This window comes from Canis lupus, chromosome 1, assembly GCF_003254725.2.
Source record: "Canis lupus dingo isolate Sandy chromosome 1, ASM325472v2, whole genome shotgun sequence".
In the NCBI taxonomy this organism is placed as follows: Eukaryota; Metazoa; Chordata; class Mammalia; order Carnivora; family Canidae; genus Canis; species Canis lupus.
Window position 1 is genome coordinate 61822268 of NC_064243.1, and position 23263 is coordinate 61845530.

The 23263-nt window shown below is 37.6% G+C and overlaps 1 protein-coding gene across 12 annotated transcripts in view; it reads left to right on the forward strand.

Annotated features, from left to right (window-relative positions):
- Positions 1-2182: 2182 nt before the first annotated feature.
- HSF2 (heat shock transcription factor 2) overlaps positions 2183-23263 on the forward strand; it is a 40811-nt gene continuing 19730 nt past the window's right edge. For 7 of the 12 annotated variants that reach the window (XR_007413313.1, XR_007413312.1, XR_007413314.1 and 4 more), the window contains exons 1-6: positions 3353-3490; positions 15865-15973; positions 16115-16242; positions 17109-17233; positions 19401-19476; positions 22603-22664. Coding sequence is in view for 4 of the 12 variants with exons in the window: in XM_035705751.2 (XP_035561644.1) it covers positions 2304-2396; positions 15865-15973; positions 16115-16242; positions 17109-17233; positions 19401-19476; positions 22603-22664 (593 nt within the window). In the remaining 8 variants the exon portion in view is untranslated. Of the gene's footprint in view, positions 2397-2803; positions 2954-3352; positions 3491-15864; positions 15974-16114; positions 16243-17108; positions 17234-19400; positions 19477-22602; positions 22665-23263 lie in introns of those variants that run through there. The other 5 variants (XM_035705751.2, XM_025422893.3, XR_007413321.1 and 2 more) reach the window with 4 other exon arrangements.

The following is a 23263-nucleotide window of genomic DNA, read 5'->3' on the forward strand; positions in this document are numbered from 1 at the left end:
CGCACTAACCCCCAAGCCTATAACTGTACAGGATGCCCAGAGTAGTTTCTGCTTGTATCTAACTACACTTTTTTTTTTTTAGATGGAAATAACTCAATGCCATGAAAGGAGGCCATATCTTCCCCCTCAGACATTACCAGTCTTACCTCTGGAGCCGTCACTCTCCATAGACAGATCATGCTCAATAGCCTCTCATTTTGGTCACTGTTGTCTTCCTTTCAGCTATTCCAATGTAACCATACTTCAAGATCCAACTTAAGGTTACCATCCTCCATGATATCTTCTCTTATTAACTTAATTTACTTATCTCTTTCTCAACTTTCCTAGTATTTTTAATACCATAAATTTATCTTTTTCTTTTCCTTTTTAAGATTTTATTTATTTATTCATGACAGAGAGAGAGGCAGAGACAGGCAGAGGGAGAAGCAGGCTCCATGCAGGGAGCCCGATGTGGGACTCGATCCTTGGGTTCCAGGATCACACCCTGGGCCGAAGGCAGGGGCCAAACCGTGGAGCCACCCAGGAATCCCCAAATTTAGCTTTTTCTAAAAAAATAATAATTGCTCATCATTGTGTTTATCTTGTTTCTTGAGTTAGAATATAAGCCTCCTAAGGAGGTGGTGCCATCATCATGCAATGGAAAGAGCACAGACTTTTGAGCTTAATAAACCCTGGGTGTAAATTCCATCTCTCATTTACTAGCTACAATACAGATAAATTAATTAATTCAGTTTTGGGCCTTAGAATCTTCATTGTAAAAATGGGATGATAAGATAAACTTTATTGGGTTGTTGTGGGAATAGGACAGATAAAATATAGAAAACCCTAGGCATATATAAGTGCTCTCAAGTATTAGTTTTTACATGCAGATACATTGGCTGTATTGGATACATCCTGCCATGTATTTGGTTTTGCTTCAGCAAACAGATGAGGGCTGAACAGAGAGTCACTATTCAATAAATATTTGCTCACTGGAAATTGCATTTTACTTTTTGAGGTATTATTTTACATGCACCCAGGAATTCTGTATAAAATATTATCTCTGACTTGTTTGTGAATTAATATTCACGTGATTTTTGCAAAAAGGAAAAGTTTAATTTTGTATGTTTTTTTTTTTTTTTATTGCTACACCTATTAATATTATCTCACATGGGTAAAAAGGAGGGATAATCTTAGTTCCAATGAGGAGATGGAGTAGTCTGGCTCTGACAGAGTAAGGGACTACTACTCTAAATTACACAGAACTGGTGTAATCTAATATCCACTGAAGTGTCCTTGAAGCTGGGTTTAGATTCAGCTGTGCTGACTCCAGGTCCAGCTTCCCCCCCCCTCCCACCCCCCCCCCCCCCCCGCACTGTATCAGACGATCTCTAGGAAACAGGAGCATACTTGTTACGTGTATGCAGGAATAATTAATTTACTGAAAGGCTACAAGCGAGACCATTTCTTTTTTGTGCCGAGCACACTGTTGGCGTGAAATGTCTTGTTCAATTAACAACCAGCGGTGTAGGGTGTCTATTACCCTTCCCGCTTCCCTGCAGTACTTAGGATATTTAAATTCCTCTTTTTGATAAACGTATGTTCATGGAACTTTTTTTTTTTTCTTTTTCCTCCTAATGAAACTTTAAGGGCGAGGTTTACTTATTTGTGAGACAGTTTCAAGTTGGGGCCTAGCACCTCACGTTTGCAAGCTCTGCCCTCCCCTGCTCTCTCCCCTCCCCCCCCCCCCACGTGAATCACTATACTTCCTCCGGGCCGGCGCACACCACGCGTCGCCGGCCAATCCTACGGCTGAAACACCCCGGAGGGCTTTCGGTAGCCTCCCGGCCGCAGCTCGGAAACCCTAAGCCGTCTCCACGTGAAACAGCCAAACACAGCCCACGGCGCCCGAGGTCCGCTACAGTGACGGCTCGGGTATAAAAGGCGAATGAGAAGGCAGCGCCCCCTTTGCTCCCGCCCCCCCGCCGTCCGCAGCGTCCAATCGCTTTCCTTTTTCCTGCGGCCCGCGCCTCCGATTGGTCGAGAGCGGGGCCGGCGCGGGCCCAGCGCGCACGGGCCGAACGCCGGGGCTTGTCCGTCATGTGCGGCGGCCGGTCCGCCCCGCCCCGCTGCGCGCTCGGCGAGGCTGGGGGGGCGGGGCCCGAGAGCTGCTGCGCCTGCGCGGTGGGCGTTCTCCCGGAGCAGCAGCTGCCGCCGCCGCCGCCGCCGCCGCTGCCGCCGCTACCACCGCCGCCGCCTCCACCGCCGCCGCCGCCGCCGCCGTGTTCGGGTGTAGAATTCGGAATCCCAGCGTCTCGTTAACAATGAAGCAGAGTTCAAACGTGCCGGCTTTCCTCAGCAAGCTGTGGACGCTTGTGGAGGAAGCCCACACGAACGAGTTCATCACCTGGAGCCAGGTACGGGCGAGGGCACGGCGGCCTCCGAACCCCCTGACTAACCGCCGCGGCTCCCCGGCTCCCGCGGGCTTGTCTGTCGCGGCCTGCGGCTCGAGGCCCGGCGAGGCCCGCGGGGCGGCGGGCGGCGCGGCCCCGGCGTTCAGGCTCGCGAGGGACCCCTTGTATTGTTCGCGCGGGGGAGCCGCGGGGGTCCCGGCCGGCGCCGCGGGCTCAGGCCGCGGTGGGGGAGGGGCGGCCCGCGCGGGCGCCGCGGCCCGGGCGGCCCCGTAACGGTCCAGCCCCCGGCGGCGTTCGGAACCGGCCCGGCGGGGCCAGGGGGGCGGCCGACGAGCGGCGGGCGCGGGAGCCACGTTCCTGCACACTCATCCTCCGCCCTCCCTCGCCGGAGGGGGGGGGGCGGGGGGGGGCGTTCGTCTGAGGGATCTTCTCCCTCCGCGACCTGATTCTCCTCACTGGAAAACACACCCCGCTTTGCACCTGGAGCCCCCCCCCCCCCAGGAGAGCAGTCGGGGGCGCAGGTACCAGCAAACGCAGCTGCTTCCACTGGTGCTCACTCAGTAGGTCTCGAAATTTTAGGTAGAAAACGGGACATGGTTCTTGTGTGTGTGTGTGTGTGGGGGGGAATTCTGAGCCATTTGTAGAAACAGATTTTTTTTTTTTTTGGTGATCATTTTTAATAAAAGTGCTCTGCTGGGTGTCCACTAACTCAGCGAGAAGCCAAAATGAATCAGTTTCACCGAACAGTTGCTGGGAGAGTGGGATGCGATGCCTGCCCCGGCCGTGGGCTTGAGCCCGGCCCTCCGCCCCTGCGCAGCGATGGTGACCTTAGGCAGGCTCCCTATCTCGTCTGGCTTGAGTTGCGTCGTCCTCAAGATGAAGGGGGTTGCCCGGGTGACCCGGGACTCTTCCAGTTTCAAATACCAAGATTCTAAGCAGAATGATGATGACGTCAACAGTGCATTTGCTTTCGAATGCGCTCGGGCTGTTTTGGGGGGCGTTTTGTGAAGTGGAGTGGATTTTTTTTTTTTTTTTTTTTTCTGGCTGCGATTGATCATCTGTTTGGGATATCACCTTGTTCAGAGGGCTGGGGAAGAGTAAGTGAAAACTGCCTTCCCCGTGCCTGGCACCTGTTAAGTGCTGAGTACATGTTACCTCCTCTCTTTCTCCTTTCCTGTTACAGGAGCTCAGTTTTACTTACTTTTATCTTAAGAGGCAGGAGCACTGTATGGACGGAGTACATGAAGTTTTTGACTGCTGTAACACCGTATTCTTCCGCCTATCACTGTCATTTGTTCTTATTTTTTTTTTTTTTTATATATATACCCTTTCTAGGACTTAATTTTCTTGAAGGTCAGTATCACCAGTTGGATGGTGTGTATTGAGCATTTGATGAATTCTATGCAGTTGTACAAAGAAAGGTGAAAATAAGGAAGACAGCCGCCAGCGTACACTTAAAAATAAACAGATGTCTCATGCTTTTCATCAGTCAGAAGGATTAAAAGTTGACAGGGATGGGTCAGCACAGACTGCTGTTACTCAGCCTTGTATTCGTATTAGAGATTGGTCTGAGAATCTCTCCCCAACCAAGCTGATTTTATACCTTTTGGCTTGGATGGCCATTTAAAAATAATTATTTATCCCATTGTTAAGTCTAAGCTTATGTTTTACTAATTTTCTAATAGATAATGGGACAACGGAAATATAAATTCAGTGAGGGCAAAGACTGTGTCTGTGCCAAGGACACAGTAGGTATTTAATAAATGTTTGATGAATCAATGAAATCCTTAGAATATATAATAAAAATGGTGGGAATGACATTATGCCTGAAGAGAATCTTAGCAGTAATCTACTTTAGTCTCATTATTATATAGATGAGGATTTGAGGCTTAGAGTAGATTTCTTATCCATAATTATAAAGCTAGCTATTAATGGAGAAGAGACTCTAACATAGATTTCTGACCTCCCAGATCAGAGATCAGTCTTCTATCAACAGCACTTCACTTAACATAGGTTGGCACAATATTTAGTGTTATATCAAAATGTTACCCTTTCTCAAGTCAGTGAACAGTTGTGGATTAATGTTGTGTAGGGCTTAGCTTGGTTGCTTAGGAAGTCTGTCTCTATTACTTTCCCACAGATTTTTCCAAGAACAGTGTTAACAATGAAGGGAAAGGTAAAACTCTTAAGTAAACAATGATGTTAAATGGAAAAAAACAAAATAAGTTACTCTCATCTTTTGGAAGATGCTATTTATGGTTGTTTCTGGTTTCCTTCAAACATGTTTTGCTGAATTTCTGTCGTGGTAATTTAGCATTTATACTATCTGAGTGAAAATCATATTAAGACCTTTTAGAAGCAGCAGATGTTTTGGAAACCAGGCAATCTTCTATGCAATTTTTTTTTTCTTTTGGAAAATAATTTACTCTTCTAGCTTGAGTGTAAGGTAAGGAGAAAAAAACCAACTGCAGTTTGAAAAGCCTGGCTTAATATTCCTGAAGACTTACTCTTATAACAGTTTTTCTTAAAACTTGTAGTATGACTAAAATGAAAAATAAAGTAATGCCCATTCTCATGATTAATTATCGAAATAGAATATTCCAAGCAAAATTATACTGAATATGTTATTGATTCAAATAACAGAAATGTCTTTAGATCCAGAGTGTCTTTAAAACATTTATATATATTTTATTTTTTTCTCATAGTCTCCCTTTAAAAGTTTGTTTTTTCTAATTTTTTTGTTTGTTTTTACATTTCCCATAACTTCAAAATTTTATATAGCTATTTTGGCTCTGGTAGGCAGTCTATTGCCAGAATGAGGGACAAAGATAATATTGTTGGACAACCTAAAGCTTTTTTAAATGTAACTGAGTCCTAAACAGAAGGCACAGGTTTAACTTGGAAGCAACTGCAGAAACTTGATATTCAGGGACAAGAGGTTGTGGAAGTTGGTTGGAAGTTCTTGCCATTGATAGAGAGGAACAGCCTTTACTGTTACTGAAATTTGATAGTGTATGTTGAAGTGAAGTAGTTACAAGAGCAAGAAAGAACTGGAAGTAATTGTTTTGTTAGTGTCTCTGTTCTTCAGATGGTTTGAGAAGACCAAGAAAGGATTTCCATTAAAGACCTCATACTCTGGGTGCCTGGATGGCTCAGTTAAGTGTCCAATTATTGATCTCAGTTCAGGTCTTCATCTTAGGTTCATGAATTCAAGCCCCACATTGGGCTCCATGCTGAGTGTAGAACCTAGTTTAAAACAAAGGTGGAGGTGGGGGGGCAGCCTGGGTGGCTCAGTGGTTTTAAGTACCTGCCTTTCGCCCGGGGCGTGATCCTGGGGACCCGGGATCAAGTCCCACATCGGGCTCTCTGCATGGAGCCTGCTTCTCTCCCTCTGCCTGTGTCTCTGCCTCTCTCTCTCTCTCTCATGAATAAATAAATTAAAATCTTTAAAAAAAAAAAAAAAGACCTCTTAGCCATCTTTTCTGCCTTTTGTGCCCTGTGGCATTCTCTACTTCTCCATCCCTCTCAAATCAACAGAGACAAATCAGGAAATAGGAAGGAAATGGAGCAAAACGAGTATTGATCCAGGGTCTTCTAGCTATTTTGAATAATTTGAGCGTCCAGAATTTGATGTCTTGGTATTGTTTTGAACTTCGGAGTAACCATTGCACTATTACACTATCCTCAAGTGAAAACAAGAAAGCCGTAGGTGTGGCACAATAGGAGTAAAAATCTACCTTAGGTGAGCCTACAGAAAAGTGATGGAAGATTGATTGATGAATTTTATTTATTTATTTATTTATTTATTCATTCATTCATTCATTCATTCATTCATTCATGAGAGACAGAGAGAGAGAGAGAGGTAGATACTTAGGCAAAGGGAGAAGCAGGCTCCCTGCAGGGAGCCCAACGCGGGACTTGATCCCAGGACTCCAGGATCATCCCCTGGGCTGAAAGGCAGGCACTTAACCGCTGAGCCACCTGGGCATCCTGATGAATATTTTTTGTTTGTATATGTAAGAGAGGATGAGCTAGAAACTCAGAAGGAACAGTTGGTGAACATTAAGTTATGGACTGGCTAAAATTACAAATTTCTATTCTGAAAAATGTTTTAAAGTAATGGGATTGAAGTATTAGATTATTAGTAAGAATATTTTGGATGTTTTTAACTGACTACCCAGTTGGAGCAGTAGCAACTTATTATTTGGAAGATTACCAACCTTTATGAATAAAGCCTAAAAAGAAGCTACCTGTCTCTCCCACCTCAGTCAGTGTGACTTTTGTGCCCCTTATGGAATGTGTTGGGAAAGTTTTGGATTGTATTGTTTGAGCTTCACAGGTTTAAATGGCAGTATGGTAGAATTTTTGCACTCAGAGGTTATCTACTAATTTTAGAGTAGAGACTGAAGGAATACCATAAGCAGAAACACAGTATGAGTGAATGAGGGTTGTATGAAATAAAGGGGGAGAGCACATGCAGATGCAAGCAAGGTGGCATTCATCGTTTCATTTGATATAATCCATGAGTTGAACTTCTAAAAAGATATTTTGGTCCACTCTAGCCAACAATTCACTTATTTGGTCACTCACAAGTATTTATCATGAATATGTTGTGACCAGGCAGTGTCCTAGGTACTAGGAATACATTTATTTAGTAGTGAACAAAGTGGCTTCATAGAGCTTATATTCTAGTGGAGGACGCTGATAATTAAAAAGTAAGCAAACACAGGTAATATAATTTCAGTTAGTGGTGTGTACCATGAAGGAAATAAAGCAGGGTAAAGAGAGATAATCAGGGTCCAATTAGGAGACAGATGTCACATAGTATAAAAGTACAAAAGAAGGAAATAACTGTTTTTAAATATTTTAAACAGGGGAAGCTTAGAGAATTACTGTATCAGGGGAAATGGAGTTAAAAACCCTAAAGAATATAGGATTGGCAGTTATAAAAACAATATGACCACATCTCCCTTCATGGGAAAGAAGGCACTGGTGGCATACTGGAATTTACTGGAAGTTCATCCTTCAGAACTTGTGGAGAAATACACCTTCTAAGGCAGTGATTGGCAAACCATGGCCCATGGCCAGTCATCTGTTTTGTAAAGTTCCATTGGGACATAACCATGCTCAATCTGTTTACATATTGTTTGTACCTGCTTTCTTGCTACAAGGGCAGTATTATGACCTTATGAGCTGCAAGCCCAAAATATTTATCTAACCCTTTAAGAAAAGGTTTATCAACCCTTGTTCTAGAGCACCCTTGACAGCTGTTCATGGGGACATGTCTTGCCAGATATACTATGATTTGAAGCCTCCAAAGGGAGAGAGAATGCTGGGGAAAGCTGTTGGCTTTGTGCTGCTGACCTTCTGTACTTCAAGAGCTAGATGCTTGGAGAACTGGCCTGCACTGTCGGAGTCTGGTGTTTTTAAAGAACCAGGAAATAGGAAGGAGACCTCCCTTCTTTTAGAGTATCTCTCTAGTGTCTTCTATTGACAAAGCTTCTCACCATGCCATCTAGAAAAAGATATTTAAGGGACCCAGCTCTATATTTGCAAAGCAGACAATGAAGAATGAACTTGGAACAATAAGTCAGTAACTAGCACATAAAATGACCAGGATTTGTGGGTATTTTGGGTAGAGTGATGAGGAAAGCCACTCTGAGGAGATGATGTTTGAGCAGAGATTTGAACAATTTGAAAGGGGAATGGCAAACATACAGGCCTTGAACATGACATGTTCATGTGTTTGGAGAAGGCCCATGTGGTTAGAGTATCTTTGGAGAATGTGAGATTGAGGTCAGAGCAGGAAGGAGCAGATGGTGTAGGGCCTTAGGTCTGTTGTAAGGAGACTGGAAATCTAGGGAACTAGTTTGCATATTATCACAACTTTCCACTATGGTATTGAAAATAGTGTGGTTGAGCCTGGGGTATTTGCAGTGGAGATGGTGAGAAGTTGTGGGATTTGGTATCTACTTTAAAGGTAACGCAGTAGAACTTATTAATTGTCTGAAGTTGCAGAAAAGACGAAGAATAAGAACTCAGATTGGGCCTGAACAATAAGATAAATGATGAGACCATTTGGTCAGATGGGGGAATATTCAGAGAAATGCAGGTAGAGAGTGGCCATATTAACTTTGAGATTACAATGGACACTAGTGTTTCTTGAAAATTGTTTTTGTTTAGCTTACATTTCATTGACCACTTGGTCATATGATCATGCCTAATAATTTCAGAGGAGATGGGGAAGTTCAGTGCTAGGAAGAACAGGAATATTTTTGAACAGCCTGAATGACTTCTACACTCCAAGACATCCAAGTGGAAATGTTGAACAGGATTTTTGGATATAAGACACTGGCATTCAGGGTGGATTTTGTGGAGCATATGAGTGGTAAAGCCATGGGACTAGATGAAATCATACAGGGAAACAAATGGAGATAGAAGGAGATGAAAGACAAGTCATTCTGATTTTTAGAGGGTGTGAAAATAAGAAACAACTAGGAAAGGAGATTGAGAAGAAACAGTACACCAGGAAGAAAAAGGAACGAGATCAAAGAAGTTAATGAAAAAAATGGTTCAAAAAAAGATGATCAACTATGCCAAATGCTGTTATGAATATTATACACTTCTTGTGTATAAAAGCAATAATTTCTTTAAGGTATATATACATTCATTGGAGATTGGAATTGCTGAAAAATAGGGTATGAACCGAACTCTCAGAAGGTAGTTCAAATTGGTTTCAAAAGAGATTAAACGATTTTATATATTCCTGTTAGCCAAGTGTGAGATTTCCCATTAATCCACATCTTTAAAACTTGATATTATCATCCTTAATTTTTTTACCAGTAGAGGATGTAAAGTATGTCAATGAGTTGATATTTTCCTGATTACTAATGTGTTCAGTTACCTTTTCATATTTTTTGGCTTATGTGTTTCCTATTCTGTGAGGTATTTGGCCATTTTACTATTGTGTGGCTTGGTTTTTACTGTTTGTAGGAATTCCTTGTATATTCTGTATATCCATTTTTTTTTTTTTTTTTGCATCTATGTATTGCTTACATCTTCTCCCAGTTTGAGGCTTATCTTTTTCTTTTGATGAATACAAGTTTTTAATTTTAGTGTAATCATCTTTTTTGGTCATGCTTTTTATTTCTTCAGGATGAAATCCTTTTTCTTACCTCTTCCCCAGAGACAGAAAGCTACTTTTCCATTTCTTTTCTTTTTTTCTGGAGGTTTTAAAACTGCATTTTATGTGTAAGTCTTTAATTCACCTGGAATTGATTTTTGTGTGTGGCATGAGGACTTCAGTTTCATTGTTTACCATATAAATATTCAATTGGCCTAGCTCCTTCATTGAATGGTTCTTTCTTTCTGTGGTGCTGTGTACCTTCCTCTGTTTTAGAGCAAAATTTTAGGTAGATACTGTGATTTTGTTTCTTGGTTGTCTATTCCATTGCTTTGAACAATTTTTTTTCTGCCCTTATCCCATGTTTTCTTAACTATAGCTTTATACTGTCTTGCTTTTGGGAAGGCAGCTTATCCTTCAGGAGTATCTTGACTACTGTTGGCCTTTGCTCATCTGTATATATTTTAAAATCAAATTCCATTAAATTTAACGGTGTTTTGGGCAGCCCCGGTGGCTCAGCGGTTTAGTGCCGCCTTCAGCCCGGGGTGTGATCCTGGAGACCTGGGATCGAGTCCCACGTCAGGCTTCCTGCATGGAGCCTGCTTCTCCCTCTGCCTGTGTCTCTGCTTCTCTCTCTCTCTGTCTCTCTCTCTCTGTCTCTCATGAATACATAAATACAATCTTAAAAAAGAAAAAAACTTACTGGGATTTTAATTGGAATTACATTGAAACTATAAATCAGATTAGCAAAAATGGATGTCTTTATGATGTTAACTATTCCCATAAACAAGGCATGTTCTTAAATTCATTTTGTTTAATAAAGTTTTGTATTTTTTATAATTAGGTCTTGCATGTTTGTTAGGTTTTCTTCTTAGGTATCTTACGTTGTTGTAAGTGGTGTCTGTTAAAAAGTACATTTCTGGCTGTTGCTGATAGTTAGAAATACAGATAACAACACTTGTATGTTGATAATAAACTAGAAAGCTAATCATTTTAGTGATTTGGGGTCTCTAAGTATACATCCATGTATTTGTGAATGGTACTTTTGTTTTTCCTTTCAGAACTTTATACCTTCAATAATAATAATAATAATAATAATAATAATTCTTCATCTTCATCTTCTTCTTTCCTTCTCCTTTCTTCTTCTTCGTCTTCGTCTTCTTCTTCTTCTTCGTTTTGCAGTGGCTAAGACCTCAGGGTGTCAAATAGAAGTAGTGATCATGGGGCGGGCCCCTTTTTCTTAGTTTTAAAGGGAATGTTTCTCATATTTTCCCCTCAAGTTACTGACTGTTAAAATTGAGAGTTTTTTATTTATCTTTTTGTTGTTAATGTCATACTTGGGGGGGGGATGGGCATGCCAAGAGGGAAGATACAGGAAAAAAGTGGACTTTGGTGAGTAGGAAGATGGATTTGAAATAGTAGGTTGAGAACGTAGTGAAGTAAAGAACATTATCTAAAAATGTTAACAATTGAAAAGTTTTAAGTGAAATGGTTGGGGCAGAGATGTAGATGTGATCATATATAATAAATCATCATACTTAATAAAGTCAGTAGTTAGATACACTGGCGTGGATGAGATTGCCTAAGAAAAGAGAGTATAAGGTGTCATGATCAAGGATAGAAACCTAAAAACACAACTTCTTGATAGGTGAAGACAATTGAAAGGAAATATGAGATAGGAAGCCTAATAGTATATAGCTGCAGAGCCAAAAGAGTAGAGTATTTGAGGAGGGGATTGTCAGTAGTGCCAAATGAAATGCCACAGAGAGGTGTGGGAAGATCAGGATTGAAAAGAAGGCATTGAATTTGGCATTTGACATTTTAGGAAAAACAAAAAACGGTTGAGTCGAGAGAGGGAGACCAAAACCAATTTTTAGCAAGAATATTTTTTTTTTTTTTGCAAGAATATTTTAGATAGTACTCATTTGGAGAAGGGGGCTTTGAAATATGTTTGTTAAATTTTGCAGTGAAGGAAAAGACAAATGGAGTGGGTAGATTGAAAAGTAAGAAGGAAAGTTTTTTTAAGATAGGAGAAAACATGCGTTTTTAATTTTAATAGTTATTACCTGATAACCAACTCTGATTACCATCAGACTTTTAAAATTTTGCCAATCTAATAAGTGAAAATCATTATTTGTTTTGCTGTACATTCAATTATAATGAAATTGGGCCTCTTCTAAATTTTACGTTGGGTTTTTCTTACTGATTTGTTAGAAATTTTTGATTAATGCAGTTAACTGTCATAAATATTTAAAATGTTTTTGTGTTAACAATTATTCAACTTCATTGAATTTTTAAAATAATTCTATCAGGTTTAGTTTCAGACACAAATAGAAATCCAAATGATAGTTTAAACAGAATTAGAGTTGTCTTTTCCTTTTAAGTCTGAAGATACCTTCTGGACTTTTCAGCCGTACTTAGTTTCTGTACCTCAGTGGTTGTTGAATTTGCAGTCAGTTAGCTCCCAAGTTCCAAGCAGGGATATGGGAGATAGGGGTTTGACACTTTGAATCTTTCCCCTTTTAGAAGCTTTTCTGGAAGCTCTACCCAGTCAGTTCTATTTATATCGAAATTGCCAGGTGTGTATTTGGCTGCCTCTGTTGGGGGGCTGAGAAACATAGTTGCTGCATCAAACAGAACTGTGGTTCTGTTAGTAAGGAAGTAGTTTTTGCAAATGGATCTCTTTGTTTTTAAGGCTAAATGATGTTCCATTGTGTGTGTGTGTGTGTGTGGTATGTGTATCACAGTTTCTTTATCCATTCTTCTATTGAGGGACACTTAGGTTTGTTCTTGGCTATTGTGAATAATGCTGCAACGAACATTGGAGCACAAATTCTCTTGAGGTACTGATTTCATTTCCTTTGGGTGTATACCCAGGAAAGGGGTAGCTGGATCATGTGGTAGGTCTATATATTTTTGTGGAACCTTAATGCTGTTTTCCATATGGCTATACTGATTTGCATTACCGCAGAAAGTTCCCTTTTCCCTAAACCCTTGCCAACACTTGTTGTCTTTTATTTAATAATTGCCATCCTAACAGTTATGAAGTGTACCTCATTGTGGTTTTGACTTGCATTTCCCTGAGGATTAGTAATGTTGAGCACCTTTTCATACACCTTTCTGTATCTTTGGGAAAATGTCTATTTGAGTTTTTTTTTTTAATTTTTTAAAAATTTATTTATGATAGTCACAGAGAAAGAGAGAGAGAGAGAGAGAGAGGGGCAGAGACATAGGCAGAGGGAGAAGCAGGCTCCATGCACTGGGAGCCCAACGTGGGACTCGATCCCGGGTTTCCAGGATGGTGCACTGGGCCAAAGGCAGGCGCTAAGCCGCTGCGCCACCCAGGGATCCCTCTATTTGAGTTTTTAATCGGTTTATGTCTTTTTTTTTTTTCTCTGTTGAGTTGTATGTGTTCCTCACATATTTGGATTGTTAATCCCTTACCAGGTAATCAGATATATTGATTGCAAGTATTCTGTTAGGTTTTCTTTTTATTTTGTTGTTGTCTTTTCTGCACAAGCTTTTTAGCTGATGGAGATGGTATGTTAATTAGTTTGAATGTAGTAGTTCTTTCTCTGTGTGTGTAGATATATTAAATTATGTTGTATACAATAAAAATTGTAGTTTTAAAATAACAAAAATTAAAAAGTAAGTAGAGGAATTTGGAAATAAGGTAGGCAGCTAGCAGTTTCCACGAATAAAATATAAATTCTTGCCAGTATGACTTAGGTTTACAGCATACTTCCAGAAGCTTGCTTGTAAAGAATGATTGAGCAGTAAGTTAGCATTGAGCTTTTGTTTTTTTTTTTTCTTTCTAGATGAAGAGTTCATGAACTCATTTTTTTCTCATTTTCCCCCTGATTTTAATGTTATTTGTACTTATTACGTATTAAATTCTCAAATAGATTTGTTACTGCTTCCATTCTCTCTAGTTCGTTTATTTATTTATATTTACTATCTCTTCTTTGGTACCAAACTCTTATAAACTGTAATTCTATTACCTTTATGGGATAGAGTTAACACTTCTCATTGTTTTTAGTATTTTCTTGCCTCTTGTTAAATTATTTCACAGGTGAACTCTAGTACCTAATATTTGATTGTGTTAGCGTCTCTTCTACTCTCCAAAATTTTAATTGATAATTTATTGAGAATGTATTGGTTAATTAGAACTGACAGCTGTACAGTACTGTATTTGTTCCTCTATAGTTTAATATATTCTTAAGATTTATCTTTAGATATGTGATATTTTTCTGTTATTGGAATCTTTTGTTCTATTTTAGTTTAAAATTGTTATGGTAAAATATACCTAACATACAACTAACCATTTTACCCGTTTTTAAGTATATGGTTCAGTGGCATTAATTACTTTTACGCTGCTATACAGTCATCACTCCAGAATGTTTTTCAGATTTCCGTAATGAAACTTCATACTAATTAGACAATAATTTCCAAGTCCTCCTTCCTCCTGGCCCCTAATAACCATACTACTTTTGTCTCGCTGAATTAGACTATTGTAGATATCTCATTTAAGTAGAATAGTACAATATTTGTCCTTTCGTGGCTAGTTTATTTCACTTAGCATAATGTCTTTAAAGTTCATCCATGTTGTAGCACCCATCAGAATTTCCTTCTTTTTTAAGGCTGAGTACTCATTCTGTGTATTTACCACATTTTGTTTATCCATTCATCTGTCAGTGAACTTTTGGGTTACTTCCACTTCTTGACTGTTGCATATAATGCTGCTATGAATGTGGGTATACAAATATCTTTGTGAGTACCTGCCCAGTTCTTCTGGGAATATACATAGAAGTAGAATTGCAGGATCGTATGTAAGTCTCTGTTTAGTTTTTTGGGGAACCACCATACTGTTTTCCATAGCAGCTGCACTATTTTACATTTCCACCCTCAATGTAAAGGGTTCTAATTTATTCACATCCTCCAACACTTATTTTCAGTTTATTTGGTGTTTTTAAAAATAATTGCCATTCTAATGGGTATGAAGTAGTGATTGTGGTATTTGGTTTTCATTTCCCTAATGATTAGTGATGTTAGGCATCTTTGCATGTATTTATTGGCCATTTGTATATGTTCTTTGGAAAAATATCTGCTCAAGTCCTTTGCCCATTTCTTATGGGGTTGTATATTTTTTTGTTGAGTTCTAGAAGTTCTTTGTTATGGATATTAATTCCTTATTAGATACACAATTTGCAAATATTTTTTTGGATTCTGTGGATGGCCTTTTCACTCTATTGATAGTGTTTGCACAAAAATTAAGTTTGAGGTAGCCTCATTGGTCTGTTTTTGCTTTTGTTGCTTGTGCTTTTGGTGTTAATCAAGAAATCATTGCCAAATCCAGTGTCATGAAGCTTTTCCCCCTTATGTTTTTTTTTTTTAATGATTTTCAGAGTTTTAGCTCTTACATTTAAGTCTTTAATCCATTTTGAGTTAATTTTTGTATATAGTGTAAGGTAAACTTTGTTTTTTTGCACAAGAGTATCCAGGTTTCCTAGCATTGTTTGTTGAAAACTCTCCTTTTCCCATTGAATGGTCTTGGGACTCTTGTCAAAACTCTTTGGACTGGGGATCCCTGGGTGGCTCGGCAGTTTAGCGCCGCCTTCAGCCCAGGACGTGATCCTGGAATCCCGGGATCGAGTTCCACATCGGGCTCCTTGCATGGAGCCTGCTTCTCCCTTTGCCTGTGTCTCTCTCTCTTTCTGTGTGTCTCTCATGAATAAATAAATAAAATCTTTAAGAAAAAAAAAAAAACACAAAAACCTCTTTGGACCTTATATATAATGGTGTATTTGGCAGTTGTTCTGTTCCATTGGTTTGTCTCTCTGTGTTTATGCCAGTATCATACTGTTTTGATATTATATTATAATAAGTTTCAAATTGTTTTTTTTTTCTATGGAAGAACACTAGTGACTTTAAATATTATTAACCAGATATTTTACTGAATTGTTTTAGTTTTTCAGTTGATTGTGTAAAGATATGGCTGTTGCAAATAATGATAAAATATTTCTTCTTGAATTTTGTCTATTTTTGTCTAATTGCATTGGCTTTCCGTGTTAAATAATTATGTTGCCCATTTACGGTATTTCTTTCTTGCTTCTGATTTAGTGGAAATTCTTCTAATATTTCACCAGAGTGTATGATGCAGTTTTTGGTTTAGACATGCTCCTAAACTTCTGAGGCTGACATCAAAGGCTTAATTACAGTTTGGCACTTAAAGATGGTTTGTTTCTTGTTGGTATTAATAGGAATAAAAGATGAATCCGAAAGTATCATAGAAGGACTGCTCGGTTTTGATTCATATACATCAACTAATTGACTTTTTCTCTTTTTCAGAATGGCCAGAGTTTTCTGGTTTTGGATGAACAAAGATTTGCAAAAGAAATTCTTCCTAAATATTTCAAGCACAATAACATGGCAAGCTTTGTGAGGCAGTTGAATATGTGTGAGTATAGGCAGTGATTATTTGGAATACTGTGGTCAGCCCCGATTAATCCATTTTTTCCCCCATTAGGTTGATAAAGGAAAGGGAAATTTTTTTACTTTTATCTATTTTAGTCATCTAAATTTTGAATCTTTTTTTCAGATGGTTTTCGTAAGGTTGTGCATATTGACTCTGGAATTGTAAAGCAGGAACGAGATGGGCCTGTTGAATTTCAGCATCCTTACTTCAAACAAGGCCAGGATGACTTGTTGGAGAACATTAAAAGGAAGGTGAGCTATTGTTAATATGATTTATTTAAGGCATTACCATGTAGCATACTTGGCCAACACAATATTTCACCTATTGAAATTAAGAATGTATAGAAATACACAGGTGTTTTTGTTGGGATAACTTAGACTAATAAAGCTTTAATTATTTCCCTCTATTTTATATTTTTTTCTGCAGTCAACTGTCCTAAAGGCTCAGTCTTCAAATACGTTCTAGAGGGAAGGAAAATGTTTACATTCTGACTGAGGGTGAAAAATCATCCATATTGGGATGGCTCACTCTTTCTAATTTAGCTTAAAATATGTAAACTTTTGTTAGAATGTCCACTCCCTGGAGGGCTTGTTCTGTAGTTCACTGCTGAATATCCAATGCCCAGAATAAGTCCCTTGCATATAGTAAGCATCTAATAACATATTTTTTAATGAATGGTATCTTTTACTGAAATAAAATATTTTTACTAAATCCACAAAAGAAGAGGGATAAAAGAGTAATGGACCATGAAAGAAAATGGCCTAGTGTGCAGCTGTTACTGCATAAATTTAATTAAACGTGGAATGTGATAATGAAGAGGCTTGGGGAAATTACAGTGAGTTTGGCTAAAGGGAATGAAAAAAAAAGCCCCTAAGTTGTTCCTGCTTGTAGAAACTTCTCCACATTAAAAAAAAAAAAAAAAAAAAGATTATTTCTTATCCTTGTCTTTGAGCTATTCTTTTTATAGCATCCTATCCTGGGCTTTTTGGAACTAAATCTAACTTCCTGAATCAGCTACAAACCCACTTATAATAGGGAAACTTTTTTTTTTAATAGGGAAACTTTGAATTACAAATATGGTATATAGTATTTGATTTCCTACATTTGTTTTCAAAAGGTTTCATCTTCAAAACCAGAAGAAAATAAGATTCGTCAGGAAGATTTAACAAAAATTATAAGTAGTGCTCAGAAAGTTCAAATAAAACAAGAAACTATTGAGTCCAGACTTTCTGAATTAAAAAGGTAAAGTATTATTGCCAAATATAATCTTCATATAGGGATTGGTGTGTGTGTGTTGGGATTGGAGGTTAGTGCTTTAAGTACTTAGATCTCATTGTTGAAGCCAAGATAAAAGGTCTTTTTTCTGTAAGTACTGGTTCCCTTAGTTTGATTTTTAGCCCTTGACTTTACCTCAATATTATATTTTCTTGACCGTGGTCAAAAGATTTTATGACTATGGGCAATTAAAACAGTTTGATGCAGGAGTCTCGCTGATGAAACAATAGATATTTAAATTCATGTAGGAATTGCCCCTGAGTGGCTTGCTTAGTCCATTAAGTGTCTGCTTCCTGCTCAGGTCATGGTCTCAGGGTTCTGAGATTGAGTTCCACATCAGACTCCCTGCCCCAGGGGGAAATGTGCTTCTCCCTTTCCCTCTGCCTCTCTTCTGGCTTATGTATGTGTGCATGCTCTCTCTCAAATAAATAAGTAAAATCTTTTAAAAAAATAAATCAGTGTAGGAAATATGATTCCACTTAGCATTCATATGATGTTCACACACACACATGAGGGAACACAAGCCATAAAAAGATACTACATATGTTACTCATCTCTTCTTTTATGGCAGTTTAATATGCTTTTTCTATGTGGCTTAAGATAAAATAGAACACAAAAAAATAGGGAAAAGGATGCAAGAGACTTGCTTTACTTGGTATTTATCATACATAGACATGGTAATGGTGTTATTCAAATCATTTATCTACAGAAACATACTTTTGCCTTATGGCAATTCTTGGCACCATTACTTGCCACACTAACAACTTGTATATAGAGTAGATGTATACTTCTCTCAATGTATACTTCTCTTCTTAGTAAGTAGTTGAGATTTTTTCTTTTCCTAATAGGGGCCAAGGTCTTGATTGATTTTATGTATTCTCTCTCTTCCATTTCAAATGTGGGATATTAGTGTAGCTGTCTTAACTCAGGTGTCTTCGTTAAAAGAATAACCTTGAATTTTGATTCCATTTTTTAATAAGGTTTAATTTTAAGCTGTCCCATTTTGTGTATTTCATTTAATCAGTTATGCTAGTTTATGGTATGTATCTTGTGTCTACTGAGGTGCCCTTTGACCCAATTCCTTGAATCTCCAGTTTAGCCCTTAAGAAATAGATCCCCAGATTGGACCTGTAAGTTTTAGAGGTAACTGTTCTTCTACTTAAATTTAGTAGGCAGATGATAATATCTTCAAATATCTGAGTCAAAAAGAGTACCCTATTCAGTAAGTATTAAAGAAAGTTTTATTTTCAAGATCTTCTGTATGTAAGATATAGAAGTCCCTTTTGTAATAGTTTAGCTTGAAGAGGATGGATATTATGGAAATTAACAAGAACAAAACTTAAAGCATTTAATAGGTGGATTATCCTTCATGCCTTCTAAGTATTGTTGCTGCTAATACTTAATAACTGCAATTTCAATAGTAGTTAATGAAGGAAAAGAAACTATTACTACTAGGCAAATTATTGGTTTGTCACATATTTAGACATGCTTTAAATTTTTTTTTTTTTTTTTTAGTATTTTTCTATGTCTGTGTTTGAAACATCTTAAGATAGTTTTAGGACCTGATAAACTTTCAGATCAACTTTAACACTTACTACACATTACCTGTGTGAACTTAGGCAAGTCCTCTCAATTCTTGAGGCTCAGTGTCCTCCTCTATAAAATAGAGCTAATAATTCCTTTCTCAACTGATAGAGAAGTTTAGATAAGAAATACACTAAAATGCTTAGTATAATGCCTGGAACATAGGTAGTGCTGGATAAATGTCACTTCCTTTAATAATTCTTTTCTAAGCACAACTCCTGAATTCACTTGGTAGCCAAAGATTAGTTTATTTTTTAAACAAGAAGTAATGAACCACATTGTCAGAGAAGTAAATTGCCTACTACTATATTGGCTATAGGCATGTGTCTTTAATTTTTGTGTTTATATTGCCATGAATATAAAGTACTATAGTTAGGAAGGGATGATTCTGGAGTTGTGTCAAGATAGTTGCCATTTTATGTAATTGAACCAAAGTTTTTTCATTTTCATGAAAATATATAGGAAAGTTCACTGGTATTCCTAATTAAAGATAATGAGGTCTGGGTTTCTCACTAAATTTTGTTTTGCTTTTTAATAAATGATAACATAGTGAGAATGAGTCCCTTTGGAAGGAGGTGTCAGAATTACGAGCAAAACATGCACAACAGCAACAAGTTATTCGAAAGGTAAGCTTTTTCATCCCATGACTGTAATCTGCCTTTGTTTAATTTGTGTACCATTTGTGACCCAAAAAAAGTCTCTATGGAATAGTCAGTGATTGATCTTAGTTTCTTATATATTGGGTTCGTATATAATAGTGAAACTATGAAATCAAACAAATTAGGTCAACTGTTATATTTTCTTTTTAATAAGGAACATTTCTCATTACCTAAATATGGTTATTCCATATTCTCAGCCTAAGTCTCATTAGCTTTAAGTAAGTGACTTTTAGCCTGATATAACAACTTTAAAGATACTTTATTTTTAGGAACATAATTAATATACTACACTTTTTTTTTTTTACTATGAATAACAGTCTTACTGTGTTCTTTTGTTTTTACTATTTTTTTTTTACTTGAAATGGCATAGATATGGTCTTTGAAGACAAATGACTAAAATTTTCAAATCAGTTCACCAAATTATGAATTCAAAAAATTAGTTACCAATGTATGCCATTATTAGTATTTCCAGAAAAGCAGTAAAATAAATTCTAGATTTTAGTATCTGAGCTGAAAATTACTGGGGAAACTGAAAATCTCTCTGTTGCATTGTGTCCTTGTGATTTAGTCTTTTCATATCAGCTTTCATATGTTAATAAGACTTGAAACATAAAAGTAATTAAGGCAGCTATTTTTTGCTCATGAGTAAACTAGACTCTTAAGTTTAAGCAACAGGTTTTTGAGGGGGAGGAAGGGTGGGAGAACTTCAGCTGGTTTGTGCTGAGATGCCTTTAGCTAAAAATAGGGTTATGACTTGACAGGATCTGGGTCTAGTGGAGCAAGCTTAGAACAGAGATGAATGGTTGCAGCCTTTGGCCTGTAGTCAGATAGATACACTGTGTGTGTGTGTGTGTGTGTGTGTGTGTGTGTGTGTATAGTTTTTCCAAATCAGTATGTAAGTGAAGGTTGAATGTACAATTTAGTTCTAAGTGTTTAGTCCAAGTACATATACTTTCAAAACTTCCATAGCTGATTCCAACATGCAAGCCTGTTAAGAATAGCTGATTTAAAATGATAGGTGTTTGGGGGCACCTGGATGGCTCAGTGGTTGAGCACCTGCCTTTGGCTCAGGGCCTGATCTCAGGATCCTGGGATCGAGTCCCACATCAGGTTCTCTGCAGGGAGCCTGCTTCTCCCTCTGCCTGTGTCTCTGCCTCTCTCTCTGTTCTCTCATGAATAAATAAATAAAATCTTTAAAAAAAAGTATAGATGTACCTTAGCCTGCACTTCATTAAGAAAAAAAAATCTTTTAATCTTTTCCAGAAAACGTTTTAGTTAAATATTAGCTTATAATACTATATGATTTTTTTTTTCACCTAAAAGCAAGGAAAGTTGATGGAATACTTATAGAGGATTTCAGGTTTTCATGAAACCTAGCATACTGTCTGCTCAAATTTGAGTTTTGAATAAATGTGGTTTGGTGGAGCTAGGGAATTTTCATGATGCGTAGTGATAGCTGATAATCTCTTCTGTATTGCTGTATTTGCCTCATATGTCTGCCATTCACTCCTTGGCTTTATATTAATTGGAATAGTATATGTGAGTTACCTGGTATAGGTACTTGTTACAGGATAGGATAAATAGTACCTGTTATAGAACTTACCAGGTCCAGAAATTAGATGTTGTAAATGTTAGGTGCCTTATCTTCTTCAGGAAACAAGGTTTGTGTACAGCATGATGCAGAATTGTCTTAATAAGAGAACTAAAATACAGAAAAAATTTCAGGAGAAATTTAGCCAGTGCTTCATGTTCTTATAATTCAACCACTAATGTTTTTAGAATTTTTTATAACACTTATAAATTAACAAAAGTAATTGAAACCAAATTATTTCATAGATACCTTTAAGTTTAAATTTGTCTTCTCATCAGCATCAGTCAGCATTTTCTTTTGAATAAACAATTTAGTGGCTAGCTTCCTTTTCATGACTCTAAAACTGTTTAACTTTTCTGCAAAGAGTCTAAATAGTCCTCCAGTTGCTTTTGGCCTTTATTTATAGCCTCTCAGTGATATACTGCTTTTCATAGTTCACCATATGATCCTCACTTCTTTAGCTCCTTTAGGAAGGTGACAATAAATTTCAAGACATCCTAAGCCAGTGATTCTCACATTCACATCAGTATCACCTGGAGGACATTGCTGGACCCTGTCCTCAGAATTTCGGATTCCGTTAATTATGGAGTGGGGTTGAGAATGTGTGTCTAACAGATTCCTGGGCTAATACTGCTGGTCCATGGACCACACTGTAAGAAATGCTGTCATAAAATATGAAAGATTGTTTGCATGTCTTGATCTGTTTAGTAGCCTTTTCCTTTTAAATTTAATTAAGCTCTGAAGATTAAACCAGCTTTTCTTGATTGGCAGTATGTGTGTCTTGGATAGTTAAGAGGAAAACCATCTGAAACAAAATCTATTCATTGTTTATTAAAAAAAAAAAATGTACTCCCAACTTTGAAATTGTATATTTATTTTTGGATAATTTCTAATTAACTGTATTTTGGGGTTTATTTCTGTTACTGTATAATTAGATATTTCATGATTTTATTAAGCAATAATTTTTCTAGAATAACCCAATAAGCTTTTTCTCCCTTGAAAATTTTATGCTCTCTTCTGAAAGAGATGGAAATTTCTTTGGCCTCTAATTGCATTACCTAGTTTAAGAAAAATGTTGCCTGTCACTCCCCCCCGCCCCTCAGCATAGTCTTGAAAGAATTTCAGTTAAAAACTTGGGATCTGTATTCAGGCATGCTTGGATCTTAGCACCAAAACAAATAACTGAGTAGAGTATTGGGTAGATGGATGCATGGGGGGATAGATAGATGAATGGATGGATGGATAAGTAGATGAATGTCTTAGGCATCTTGATATCCTGGGTGGCTGCTACTTTTATTACAGGTTATTCTTCTGCCTGGAAACTGTTACATTTCTTTAGATATTAATTACAAGGTGCACCCAAATTTCAAATATGTTAACACGAGAGACATTATGTGACTTAGAAAATATGTAGTATTTGAATTAATTTCTTAACACTTGTAATGTGGACTAAGAATTAGGAGTCTATGATGGGAAATTTTTTGTGTATATTTTCCTTTTAGATTGTCCAGTTTATTGTTACATTGGTTCAGAATAACCAGCTTGTGAGCTTAAAACGTAAAAGGTAAGTTTCTGTGTAAAATACTTTGACCTATTTCTGGACAGCTAAACATGTTAGTGTTTAACAGTGAATGGCCTACATTCGCTTAGTGTATGTCTGTTGTTCCAGAGGAATAGTCCTTCCTTGTTAAATTATACTCTCAGCATTTCAAGAGTAGTGTTACTTCTTCCTCCAGTCATCCTGCTAATGTTTTTCAGAGACAAGTATAGCTAAATGGTCACTTTACAGACATATAGGGAGTTAATCAGGAATCCATTTTTATTTGCATTAGCCATTTACTGTAAAGTTAGAAGGCCTGAGTGAGGGGAAATTTTTAAAAAAAGGTCATACATTGAAAACAAAAATACTTGATCACTTATATTTAATCCACTAATAAGGAATTTAATAACCCAAATATTGACTGTGGGTTATGATACATAAAAGTGTTAGTAGTATTTGCCATTGTTACAACTAAAGCTTAAGGATAGTGGACAAAGGAGTAGTTGGAAGAAGAAAAAACTTATCTTAAAGCTTGGTTATGTGCACACTTTATGCTGTGGCCTTAACTCTACTTCCATGAACTAGTTATGTATGTTAGTACAGTTCATAATGATATAGTTCAG